Source organism: Onychostruthus taczanowskii, unplaced genomic scaffold (genome assembly GCF_017590055.1).
Source record: "Onychostruthus taczanowskii isolate IOZ18803 unplaced genomic scaffold, ASM1759005v1 scaffold45, whole genome shotgun sequence".
In the NCBI taxonomy this organism is placed as follows: domain Eukaryota; kingdom Metazoa; phylum Chordata; class Aves; order Passeriformes; family Passeridae; genus Onychostruthus; species Onychostruthus taczanowskii.
In genome coordinates this window covers 7,429,768-7,442,199 of record NW_024502014.1, presented here as the reverse complement: position 1 = coordinate 7,442,199, position 12,432 = coordinate 7,429,768, and the positions used below count along the sequence as shown (strand labels likewise).

The 12,432-nt window shown below is 39.3% G+C and overlaps 1 protein-coding gene across 13 annotated transcripts in view; it reads left to right on the top strand.

Annotated features, from left to right (window-relative positions):
- GIGYF2 (GRB10 interacting GYF protein 2) overlaps positions 1–12,432 on the top strand; it is a 75,577-nt gene that overhangs the window by 19,704 nt on the left and 43,441 nt on the right. For 8 of the 13 annotated variants that reach the window (XM_041414353.1, XM_041414354.1, XM_041414355.1 and 5 more), the window contains 3 exons: positions 2,545–2,689; positions 9,309–9,420; positions 9,976–10,016. In XM_041414353.1, the coding sequence (XP_041270287.1) occupies positions 2,545–2,689; positions 9,309–9,420; positions 9,976–10,016 (298 nt within the window). The remainder of the gene's footprint in view (positions 1–2,544; positions 2,690–9,308; positions 9,421–9,975; positions 10,017–12,432) is intronic. The other 5 variants (XM_041414362.1, XM_041414359.1, XM_041414361.1 and 2 more) reach the window with 2 other exon arrangements.

Sequence of the window (12,432 nt, the reverse complement as noted above, 5' to 3'; positions counted from 1 at the left end):
TTTTAGTTAAGAAATTCTGGTGTTTGTTCCCCATGACGTAGCATTGTTTATCATTAAGAATCATCTTCAGAAGTGTTCTTGAGGTGGATATTAATGGACTTACTGCTAGCGCTGGTGCAGAAAATTCTTACAATTAAGATTGACAAAAGAGTTTAAAGTACCTTTTTACTCCTTCCATGAATACTTAGGATAGAATTGTTGTCTCAGAACTGGAGGGGCAGGGTTTTGGGAGTCCTTAGAGGAGAGGCTGATCAGAGCACTGGTACTTTGCAGCTGAGCCTGTCAGGATTACTTTGGCCTTAGATTCAGAACAATTCCTGCTGTGTTGTGCAGCTGATGGCACTCCACTTGTATGTGTACTATGGAAAGAACTTGTCTCAAACTGAATTAAAGATGTATTATCTAGGGATGGATGACAGATCATGTCAGCTGTATTAATTTGAATTTCGATGTGTTTAGTCTTGTAGTATTTAATTGCATACTTAAGGCTACAGTGTTCCCTGTAACAGGACCTGAACATGCTTTGCATGGAATTGCTGGTTCTTTTTATGTAAAATGTTACTTTTCTGAAGATAAAGTTGTTGAGCTAACCTAGACTTCAACAGATTCACTTAATGTAATGAAATATAATATATTTATAGTCATAGATTTGTCTAAGATGTGTTTGCAAGGTAGTGTCTGTTGAAGCAGAGAAGGTTTCTGCAGATGGCTTTAAAAGTGCTTTCCACCAAGGAGCACTGGCAAGGTGCAGCAAATGTTCCTTTGCCTTTCCCACTGCTCCTGTTTTTCCTATTTGCATTAGGGGAGAATTTGTCTTAATTTACCTGCTTGCACAGTAAGGAAGGCTCAAACTCTTGCTGAATATAATGGTGATGCTTTTGTGTCCTCCTTGGTTATTTTCCTGACATCTGTTTCCTAAGACATTTCATTTGCTGCTAAAGCTGTTCTGCAGCAGCTTTGTTTTTCAGTGTGCATTGTCAGCATTGCTCAATGAAGGACTACACTGATGAATAGTAGGGCAATTTTTGCTTTTTTGACTTTGCTTTTTTGCTTCTCACTGTGATCTTACCATGTGGGTTGTTATCACTATGCCTTCACTGCAGCAGGCTCTACAGAGGGGAGGGAGAAGTTGCTCAGAGTTCAGGCAGACAGGTCAAAAATTAATTGGAAAAGAAAATCAGATCATTATTTTGTTCTTATAGGAAGAATAAGGCATTAAAAATGAGGAACGATTTCTATAAATACCTTAAACGCTTTTGTAGTGAAATATTTCAGTGCTTCACAAAAAAGCGGAAGTATCCACACGCAGAAAGGTGGTGCTTTGCTCAGAGACAGATGGGGGTGCTTTCTTTTGGCCTGCAGTTGAAGTGGTTGCTTTAAACTTTAGGAACTAGCTCAGAAAACAGATTTACTGGGGGCTGACCTTGCTTTTTTGCCATGCATGACTGCGTTTTTTCTTTCCCCTCAAGTCTAATTAGTTACCAGTTCTCTCTTGAAGGAAGATCTACTTTTGTAGGGAGCACATATCAAGCAGTTTTTGAAATGTTTCTGTAATGCATTAATTCTCCTATTGGCTCTGATGTTAGTGATTTAGATTTTAAATAGTATATAACCACTTGTCTTGTTCTCTGAAGACCTTTAAAGTCGTAGTAATTCAGATGAGTTGAAGCACCTTGCTGGCTCTAAGTTCCTTCCAAGAAGCCTGATATAGCAACTGTTAGTCCTTTGCATTCTAATCACTCAAAACTTGCATTCACAAAGTGTCAGTTCAGGTTTATTTGTTAATGTTTCTGTACATGCTTCTGAATTCTTCGGCCCAGTTTTCCAAGTATTTGTGCTCAGAGAATAGGGTCAGAGTTGGTTATATTTATCTAATTGAAATAGCTTTTTCTTTTAGCAATTGTTTCATATTAAGCTAAAGTTGAATTTTACTGGTGTTTATTTTCTTAGGAAAATGAGTATCACCTAAGTTTCAGAAGCCCTGAATATATTTAGTTTTTCCTAAAATATGTTACTTTTGTGATATTTAGAGAAAAAAAATACTTATTTTGCAAAGGACATTGGTAAATATAATTTAAGTTCTCTTGGTCTTTACATGTGCCTGCTTTGCTTAAGCAAATTTAGAATTGGTATTAATTATTGGTGTCAGGTATAGACAGATGCCAGTCTGTTTTTGCAGCAGAACGTGTGTTTAACACTGCTGATGTTCTAATGAATTTTGTGCTGGCATCACCTGAAAAAGGAGTAGCTGTTCAAATGCTTACTTCAGAGCATAGAAATCTCAGCTAAGTAACTTGGAAATGGCAATATTGACCAAGATCCTTTTATAGACTGCTTCAGCTGCTCACGTGTGCATGGAATCCTTTTCCTTTCTAGTATTAATTGTAGAGAATTTGTAATGAAAACAAAGCCAAATTTAAGATAACGGTACATGTTTGGGTTTTTTTATTTATTCAGTTTTTGTTGTTTATTTGTGTGTTTGTTTGTGGTTTCTCTCTGAAGATTTTTCCAGTCCAATCTGACCGTGACTCTTTCTCTTGGCAGAGAAATTTCTCGATGTCTGTAAACAGTGCTGCCGTCCTGCGGTTGACGGGACGCGGAGGAGGAACGGTGGTAGGGGCTCCTCGAGGTCGAAGTTCCTCTAGAGGTCGAGGTGAGCTGCCCGTGGGATGTGCTGCAATGGATCCAGGTGATCCAGCTCAAAGCTGCTCAGAGATACTAAGTGGAGCTTGGCTAGAGCCATTTGTTCTCATGCCCAGTTTCTTTTTGCTTAAAGCTTTGAAACCTTTCCAACAAGGTGGTGCTGGAGAATGAATGTTGTGGTTGGTGATGATTCTGCACATCTTAGTGCACAACTGGTATCTCTGTTATGTGCCTTTGCCAGGTTGGTGGGTGGGAAACCAAAAGGGAAAAGGTAGTTTTGGGGTGGAATATGAAATTATTTGGTTCAGAATTGTTAGAAATAACTTTATTAAAAGCATAAAACCGATTTATAGGGAGAGGGTAGAAAAAAAATCTATGAATGTACTTAAAACATCATGGTTATAGTAGGTTGGGTTCATTGTTCTGAAAAGCAGTCTTCATTTGTTAACATCCTGAACGTAAACAGTTAATGGAAAGATGTAATTGAATTTGGGAGATATTTGAGTCTTTCCAGTTCTGGTGCATCACTGTAGTCGTCTTATCCAGGATCACCTGAAACATTTGCAAATGAATGGAGAAAATGTCCTGAAGCCATATTGCTAAAGTCAAACCAAATTGTTAAACCCAGAATTTATCTTACCACTTCCTTTATGTGTGCACTTCTGTGAACTCTTTTTGGGGGGCTTCATATATAAATAGGATAGGTTGCATTTAGAATACTAGGAAGCTAGTAACTTGGAAATACTGAGTAAATAATCTTGTAACTTCTGTCTTTGCAGGTGCTTAGGTGAGATTTCTCTTAGAGCCCTTTTAAATTTAATTTTACATGGCCTTAACGGGTGCTATTTTCAGTAAGATCTTCAGAAAGTACTTCATATATAATTAGATGCTTGACCAAAATTTTGCTTTGACTTAATGTGTTCTCTCATTTTTGTTCTCATTCCTTAATCCTGCTTTCTTTTTAGTTTACATCTCTCAGATATTTGTAGATTGTTTTCTGTCTTCTTGTGGTTGCTTCCCAGCTAAGATATGAATTTAAAGCTTTATGAGACTATGACTAGGTTTTCCTGTTGCTTCCCCTTCATTTGCTGTTGTAGTTGCACAAATGCTCAGGGTTTCATTAAAAAGTGTGCATATATATATAGATGTGTGTACTAATTTGGGAGTTGTTGCTTTTTTGTTCTATTTTAATATGTGTGTTTCTAGCACCTATGTTTCACTTTTGCTAGGAATACATATATTGGCTGATTTTTTTAGATGCATCAAGACATAATGCTGCAAATTAATTTTGCTGCTTAAAATCTGATGATTTGAGATCATACACCCACTAGTGTGTTCTCTCGTTTCAGAATCAAGATACTTTGACCATTTGTAATTTGGCAAACCCTTTATTTTGATTTCTTTTGTCAAATTTCTCTTTGTTTTCTTGCTGCACTACTCAGAATGTCATCCTTATGCAGTGAGCAGTGGGTTGTTTTTTAATTGCCCCACTTGTTTCCATGAGGTTGTAAGGCTAAATGTGGCAGAATATGGCTTCTAATCCAGTGATTCTGTTATTGAATCTACTCATATGCATGACTGTTTTGTTTGGCAGTAAAGTTTGATTGCTTACATTTTAGTGGACAGAACTTAAAATGTATGCACTATTAAGACTGTTTGAAAGCTGCTGCACGTGTTCTTGGTTTCCCATAGTTCATTTTTATGATTTGTTAAGAAATACAAGCAAGAACTTTGTTGCAAAATTAATTGTTTTCACTTTCTTTTTTGTTTATCCTAATTTGATCTTTTAATGTGTTGGAATTGTTACATGCTTGTTAGGCTGCTCTGGCTAACCTGTAAAGGACACATTTCTGCAGTAAATTTCTTCAGCTTCCTGAGCTTTCCTTCTTTCATTGATCCTGGTTGCTGCTTGTATCTTCCATTCTTCCCCTCTTCTTCCCATGAGCAATCAGTGTTGGATTCTAGGCATGATGAGTCTTCCCAAAGTTTCTGTATTGCAGCAAAGAAATGAAGGCTTCTACCAGGACAAAATGGTACCATTTTCATAATTATACACATGATGCTGTTGTAGCCAAATAATTTTTTCCCATAGTTATTTATGAAAATTCAGTATAGAACTGTTGACTTTTACAGAAATGTTGCTTGTAAGTAGCAGGCTTTAAGTGCAATTTTGTTTTTTCAAGTTACAGTGAAAAGGACTTGAGATTTCTTGGGAGTTTGTTCACTAAATGAGCTGCCTCACTTAACAGTTGGAAAACATTCTTATTGCACTGCAAAACTGCCCGGGTTCAAAAGGTTTTCTGGTGTTTTCCATGAACTTTACACAGTTGTATGCAGCAAAGCTGCTGCCAAGTCAGTGTGGGCTTCAGCTTTACCAAAATGAGATTTCTGTCTTGAAGGGACTTGCACCACAGCAGCTTTATAGAGGAATTTGCATGTGTGATTAGATTTGTTAATGAAGTTCCCTGACTGAGGCACAAATCACAGAATTGTGTTCCAGCATTTGAGAGCATGAGAAGCAATCTGTGCTGGATTGGCAAGGGAAAGTAATGCTGGTAAAGGAGGAGAATGGGTGGAACTCTAAATGGGATTCACCAGTATTTAGAATGCAAGATAACACTCAGTTGGGTGGTCACCCCAGCTTTTACTGAAAATTCTTACGTTGTGATGATGAGAATGTGGTTACTATGTGGAAGTTGCTTTGATTTTTGGTGTGTTGATTTATTATTTTTTAAAGAAGTTGTGTCTGAAGAAACCAAGTACTTGCACGTGACTCATTTCTAATTGACTTGTTTTCCTGGTAGCTCCCTGTGGTGTGCAGTTAAGCCCTGTGCTTTGTGCTGGCAGGACTGGAATGTCAACATTCATGAATAAGAGCCTCAGATGAGGAGAGATTTAAATAGTCCCTGGAATGGGCTGTAAGCTTACAGACACTTTGTTTTGTAGCTGTTCTCCCTTTTGGTTAAGGCTGTTATGAAGGGTCCTTTGCTTGCTATTAGAGCTCTTTCCCCACCCACCCTCTATGCCCTTTGTAATCTGTTTTTGCTGCTGTTGGAAAGTGTGTCAATGGTGTGAAAGTGTAATGTTTGCATATCTAAACAGAAGTAGTTGAACTACAGTTATTCCCAAACAGTATTATGACTGTGATTGTAGATCCTAAACTCCAGTTATGCTGTAATTTCAAGAATTTGTTTCTTGTATTCTGTAAGGCTTTAGGTTTTTTTGTAATGATAATTAGAATGACAGTTTGTGCTGCTTCTTACCCTCCTGCTTGTGTCTTATATTTTTACTTAAATTCAGACTTGTCTGTTTTTCAGGTTAGAGACTTAGCTGTTATGATTGCAATGTCCGATGGATTGATGTCCTCATCCTGAGGTTTTTGGGAAATCACTAAAATACAAATCACACATTTGCTCCACTGTGTTATTAATGGAAGGATTTATTGACATACATTGACTCTGCATTCAGTACTTTGTGCAACATATGCACTTAGTCTGCTGCTTGTGTGCCAGGTATTTTTTTTTTCAGAAGTGGCATTCTGTTTAAAATAAGCCAAGGAGTGCAGAAGCAGAAGGTCAGGTGATGTGCTTGCATGTGCAGTTTTATCCTCTCTGCAGGCATTTCTCAGGCATTCTGTGACAGCATTAACTGTGCCCTAGTGTGCACTTTCAGGTCAGACCCACCCACATAGTACTTGCTGAATGACTGACTTTGCACACCACAGTTTCCCTTGACTGGCTTCTTTTCTTCTGTAGCTTGGTAGGATCTGTTTGATGCTTCCCACACTGTGGTCTGCTTGGTGTCTGCTGGGGCTGCACATGTGCTTCTGCTTGGCACTGTTGGATGGGCCCATGTTGTTCCACACCTGGATGGGGTGGCAACGCAGCCAGGGCAGATGTGGCTTCGGTAGCCCTCCAGTTATTACGTGGTATAGCTGCAGGTGGCAGCTGAGTACTGTGACCCCACAGGCAGCCTTAACTTGAAAGCCTAAGATCAATTGTTTGGACATTTTGCAAGGTTATCTTTTAATTCAGACCATTTTGTTGGCTGAGCACAGCTGAAATACTGATACACCGTACAGGAGTGGTGAGTGGGGAAGGTTTCTCAGGCTGTGATTTCACATACTTTTAAACAGCCATCACCCATGCTGCTGGTGAAACAACTGATTCTTGCTCTTGTACAGGACAGTTGCTTTATTTGCTGGTGAAATGTCCTATACCACCCATGCTCTGGCTCTGGCGGTGCGTGGCTGCTCCCAGAGTGCAGCATGCACTCACCATTGCTCACCGTGCAAGAGGAGCACTGCTCTGCTGCTGCTGCCCACTGTACAAGCCTGCTTTGTTTTTGTTGGGAAAGTGTATATAACTTCCCACCTCTGCTGCATCAGAGACAGGAGATGAGTCAGTGCCTTTGTTCTGACTCCATGAACTGCTTTTGCTTTATTATCTCTTGTGAGAGGAAGGAAGACAGCTTTGCTGTAGTGAAGAAATTAGGCAAAGATTGCTATTGGGTGAGCTGCTGAGACTTTCCTGGCTTTTATTTGTGAAGTATAAAAATGTTGAGTCCTTTCCTGGGATTTTAGGGGACCCTAATGCTTTAACTGGATAAACATCATGCTGTTTTTGATGTTGTATCACCTCTTCCTGTTTCTTGCCTTAGCAACTTGTTTTGTATGTGTGGCTATAGTCAGCCTTGTTGTATCAGACTTACCGTAGCGAAGGTGTTTCTAATAACTCTCATAGGTCTGATGCTAATTTCTCCTCTCTTACCTTGAGTGCTCAGTCAGTCCTCTGCCTCTCCCTGAGTTTGTGTAAAAACAGCTATGCTGAATATGCCATGGGCTTGCTCAACTCCAAGGTGACCATAGTCTAGCAGCAGCTAAAAGAAGGCGTCTTGGCAAGAGAATAAGGACTGAGAAAAACACAAAGGTGAAGAGGCTCAGCTGCTAGATGTTTGCAGTTCAGCATATTTCCTGAACCAGATGTGACCTCTGTTAATGGATTCTGTTTATCTTTTTTGAGTTTGTCGAGTCTTTATCTGAGCTTAGGCATCCTTGAAACTCTGCGGTAAGGATGGCTACATCTCTGTGATTCTGGGAGATCTGTCACTGATCAGCTTTGCTGGTGATAGAGCAGGATAGTTTTGTCTACAGGGAATGTTAAAATTGTTCCTTATACACCCTGCAACCTGTTCTGCCTGATACAAAAGCAGTTGTGTATTTGAAGACCCCGACTAGATTATCCATGGATCACTTTTCTTTTTCTCTGCCTGAAAAGCAACTTTCTGCCCTTTTTACTTACCACCCCTTCTAAGAGATCTGGTATAGAATAGTAGATAAACTGTTGCAACTGTCTTGATTATTTCAAATGTCTCTGGTCATAAGATACTGAAACACGGTATGATTCCTTGATATATCCAGGTGTCTTAAGATTTTAAATGTAGAGGCTTTCTATTACTACTTTCTTCAGAAGACTGCAAGAACTGCAGTCCATTCTGAAGGTGTTTCCTGTTTCATTTGGTCATTCTGTCTTACTCCTGCAAACCCCCGGCCAGGTTTTCACCTCATAATTTGAGACATTTTTTTCCTTGAAGCCAGGAAGAGAGAAATATGAAAACACAGATGTTTATCATAGATGTAGGTATTTACCCAGCCAAGAATTCCTGTTTTACCAGCTGCTTTTTAGGTTTTAAACTTGACTGTAGAGCCTACATGTGTATGTAGGCAAGGCATTATCCTGACAACGAACTGATAGACGTTCCCCTTGTTCATCTTCTTTCCATGAGATCTTGAAATGGTAAATTAGCTGATCAGAAGCCAGCCATTTCTTCTGCTGGAGCACTGTGTGAAGCTGTGTTTGTCTTTTGTAGATCTGGAAACTTCACCCCATCCATTAATCTAACCAGTGCTGGAAGTTGTTTTGAAGGGCTGGGGATCTATGTGGGTGTTGTTTTCCTGTCACATAGGGCTTGTTTTCTTTTACCCAAACACCCCATGCCTTTTCAAGTCCTGAAGACGTGCTCTGAGATGCTTTGCTTGAGGATATGTCTGTAAGTTTTTGGCTTGAGGCTTGGTACTTGGTAGCTGCTTATAGAGAACCATTTACTGAAAAGGTCAGTAAGATAATTTTTAAGCTATAGCTAATGTCCTTCTTCATTCTGACCTGCCTGTAGCCATCCTGTGATCCTTCTTTTCTTCCCACTGATCCTGGGGGAGATTTTTGCTGGCAGTCGCTAGAATGTAATATCTTCCTTGTCCTTTATGACCCTTGACTGCAGTAATTAGGAGTACATCCACAGTGCAGTGCCATTATACTGGAGTTTACTGTGAAAAGTAATCTGGTTTTTGTGTGTGAAGCACACATGTGTAATGTGGATGTTGTGTGAACAATGCATACTTACATGGTGATTTCTCTTGGGTAAGTATTGGTGTTTTTCTGCATCGTATTTATTTCAGAGTTGTTTACCTGTTCTGTCTGGTCTTGCACTTCTTGATAAGAATCTTTCTTCAGTCGTTGTTCCTTTTTCCTTTTGTCCCAGATAATTTCACTGGGGCTTAAGATGGCAAGATTAGTTCTCAGAGACACCAGGAAAAGGAAACCTACCTGATTCTTTCAACTTCTATTATTATTATTTATTACAAACACTTGTGTTTTTTGTCTTTTCAGGCAGAGGCCGAGGAGAAAGCGGTTTCTACCAAAGAAGTTTTGATGAAGTGGAGGGTGGATTTGGGCGAGGAGGGGGCAGGGAAATGCACAGATCACAGAGTTGGGAGGAAAGGTAACAGAACTCTAGCCCTTTAAGTTTTTACACACATCTGTTCAGCTTCCATTTGTACCTTTTGACTTCATAAAAACACTTTAGGAAAGGTAATTAGTTATATCTGTGAGTTAAATGTCTGAATTTCTGAGATGGCTTCAAACACAGTAATGTTTCTTGAGGCTCAGGAGAAAGTAAAAGACCATTTCTTGCAAAGATTTTTTTTCTGCTGAGTTCCTGGGAAGAAGGAGCTAACTACTTTAAGAGAACGTAAATTATGACAGTTGCAATCGAAGTGCTGGTGCCAAGGATTTTCTTCAGTTTTAGTCTTGACATTGTTCACAGTACTTAGGGGCATGTTTGGAAACATACCCAGTACCCAAGGGCTGTGTGTGTATTGGTGTTCCTGAAAATTTCAGTTGTCACTTGGTAATGTCACTTTAAAGGTAATGTCCATCAAGTTCCAATTTTAAAAAAGTTCCCACCAAGTAAAGAAAACCAGCAATACCTATCCCTAAAATGAGTTTTTGGAGTAGTTCCAAAACCTTATTTGAAACTTCTATTCTGCCTTTCTAGGGGAGACAGACGCTTTGAAAAACCAGGGCGAAAAGATCCAGGTATGGTTTTGTTACTGTGTGGGCAGAAGATGGGAGGGAGGAGCAGGGTGTCTTTGGGGGAAGGGATTTGTACATGTATCAGCCTTTCTTACTGGTTCAAGTATACTGTTGATGCAAGATTCATGATACTGTGCCAGGTTGCTAAGTGTGTTCTCAAAGTGTTGTTTCTCTTACTTTGTGTTGTTCTCATTGTTGGACATTTAAGAGTGGTACGTAAGAGGCACGTGAACTAATTAGGTTCTGTTTATTTTATTAAGTTGTGATGTTTACATCTGGAACTAAGTTCCTGTACCTCTGTGAAAGAAGCCCTTGCTGATGAACAGGCGTGCTGTGGTAATATGCCTTTTTTCAGTGCAGCTTTAAACATTCCTGGTGTGGGCTGTTTTGGTACCCAGGACTTCTTGACCATTTGACCTTTAATTTTTTTGAATGCTTGCTAGTGTGAGAGAGATCCCAGCAGTGTCCTGAGGTTCCCATGCTGATGGATTTACTGTTGATCAAATCAGTTAAGTCATCATCTGAACCTCCTGTTCAGTCTGGTTATGTGCTCTTCTGTCTCTTGTTCCTCCCCTGTTCTGTTTCTGAAATGCTTCACACTGGCTATGTTCTGGCAGAATGCTGGATCCTTAATTGTGGCCAAGTACGTCTGAACATCCAGCTGAACTTGAGTTGGAATGGGTTTGTCATCTTGGAGATGAAACAGACATTCTAAGGGTGGTGGGACGTCAGGGCAGCTCTGGCTATCTGGTAACTGCAGTGACTGTTGCTGGCTGGCTCATGTGTTGCTTGTTCTCTAGTACACCTGTTCTTTCTCCATGGCATGTTTCCATGTGCATGGAGCACAGCTGTGCCTGCTGAGAGGTTTTGTGTTAGCAAGAGCTTACTGACAATGTGTCTTCTCTGTTTAGGACCCAAGCAATCTTTGGCTTTGCTAAAGGAGTCTTGGCTACATACACTCCTTGGTAATATGCTGAGAAAGCATAGATTAGAAGAGATAATTGCAGGTTGAATTTAAAGACAAACCCAAAGAGATCCAATTGTAATTAGAAGTTCATGGGAATGTATTTTAATCCCTGCATAGCTGTTGGTATTTTTGTAGTAAGAGTAGCATAAATTGCCATATTTATAATTTTCCAGATTACCATGGTGACACATGCCATAGGAATTTGCTTTCAAAGCCCTTCCAGTCCTCTCTCCATGTAGGAATTGTTCACACCTTCTAAAGAGTGCTTTTATTTTTCTGCTTGTTAAGTTGAATGTCAACACAAAATTAAGGTGTGTTGTTTTCCTCATTGTCTCCTTTAAAAAGAGGTTACTTATAGAAAATAATGTGATATTGGTCAGAGATGGACCAGTTTTAAATGTCAGCAGTGAAACTCTGGAGTTTCCATGTATCTATATATTCAGAAATTTTTAAGGAAAAAATTAAAATGGGGAAAAGTAAGTACTACTGAGATTTCAGGACTGCATTTTTTACAAAAGAAAAACAGATGTAGAAGTAGTATCTACTACAGTTGATATAGTGTTATTTATTTAGCTTCTTCTTGCTGTTATGATTAGAAATATAACAGTTCTGGTCCCAGGATATAGAATGGACCATGTTTCTGATAAAGAAGGATAAAAATATTGCATATTGGTATAGGATCAGATACATTTCTCAGTTGAAATTGAGGAGAATTTACAGTGTGCAAAATGTCCTTACAGAAGTTGATGTCTGCCAGAGGTTAATCTGCAGCTAGTGTAGAGCATTTTGTGTTTGTAGCAACTGCTAGTGATGAGGGCTCTCTCTGTTGAATGCATCTTCCAAGAAGTGTTCCCTAGGGAGGATGGTGTCCCTGGTGCAATTTGTTAGAAGTTCATTGTGAGAGATGATGTGCTTATTCTCAAATTATGAAACTTTTTGAGTACCTAATTGTTCTTCTTGAGTCTCTTGTATTTCTCTGCTAGTCAGTATGAGAGGAAAAATACCTTCAATCTTTATGAAGTTTTATTATAAAAATATTGTTTTAACAGTATTGCTGTTAGAGGTAAATGTTGCAGTAAGTGGGAAGACCATTTCTCTCCCTTTTACTTCCAAAGAGAAATAAGGTGGAGAGCATAGAAATATTGACAGAAAATGTTGGTCTGTTCTGACTCAAGCCTTGGTTAATTATAAGTAGTTATTGTTAAGCAATGGCTTTCCAATGACAAAAGGTTTTGAGTGTGAGAGAGGGTACAGATGTGCCAAAAGAAGTCCCAGGTTAAAAGCAAGCACTAGTATCCACACAAAGCTGTGGAAGCAGAAAGGAAAGGAATTGGCATACGGGTTCACATGCTTTAGCAGATGCCTGTACTGGTTTCTGTTACCTTGGTTAAACTCCTTGGTTGAGATTTTATTCCGTAATTTTACCACGTTTCAGTTTTTTCTTGTTGTTTC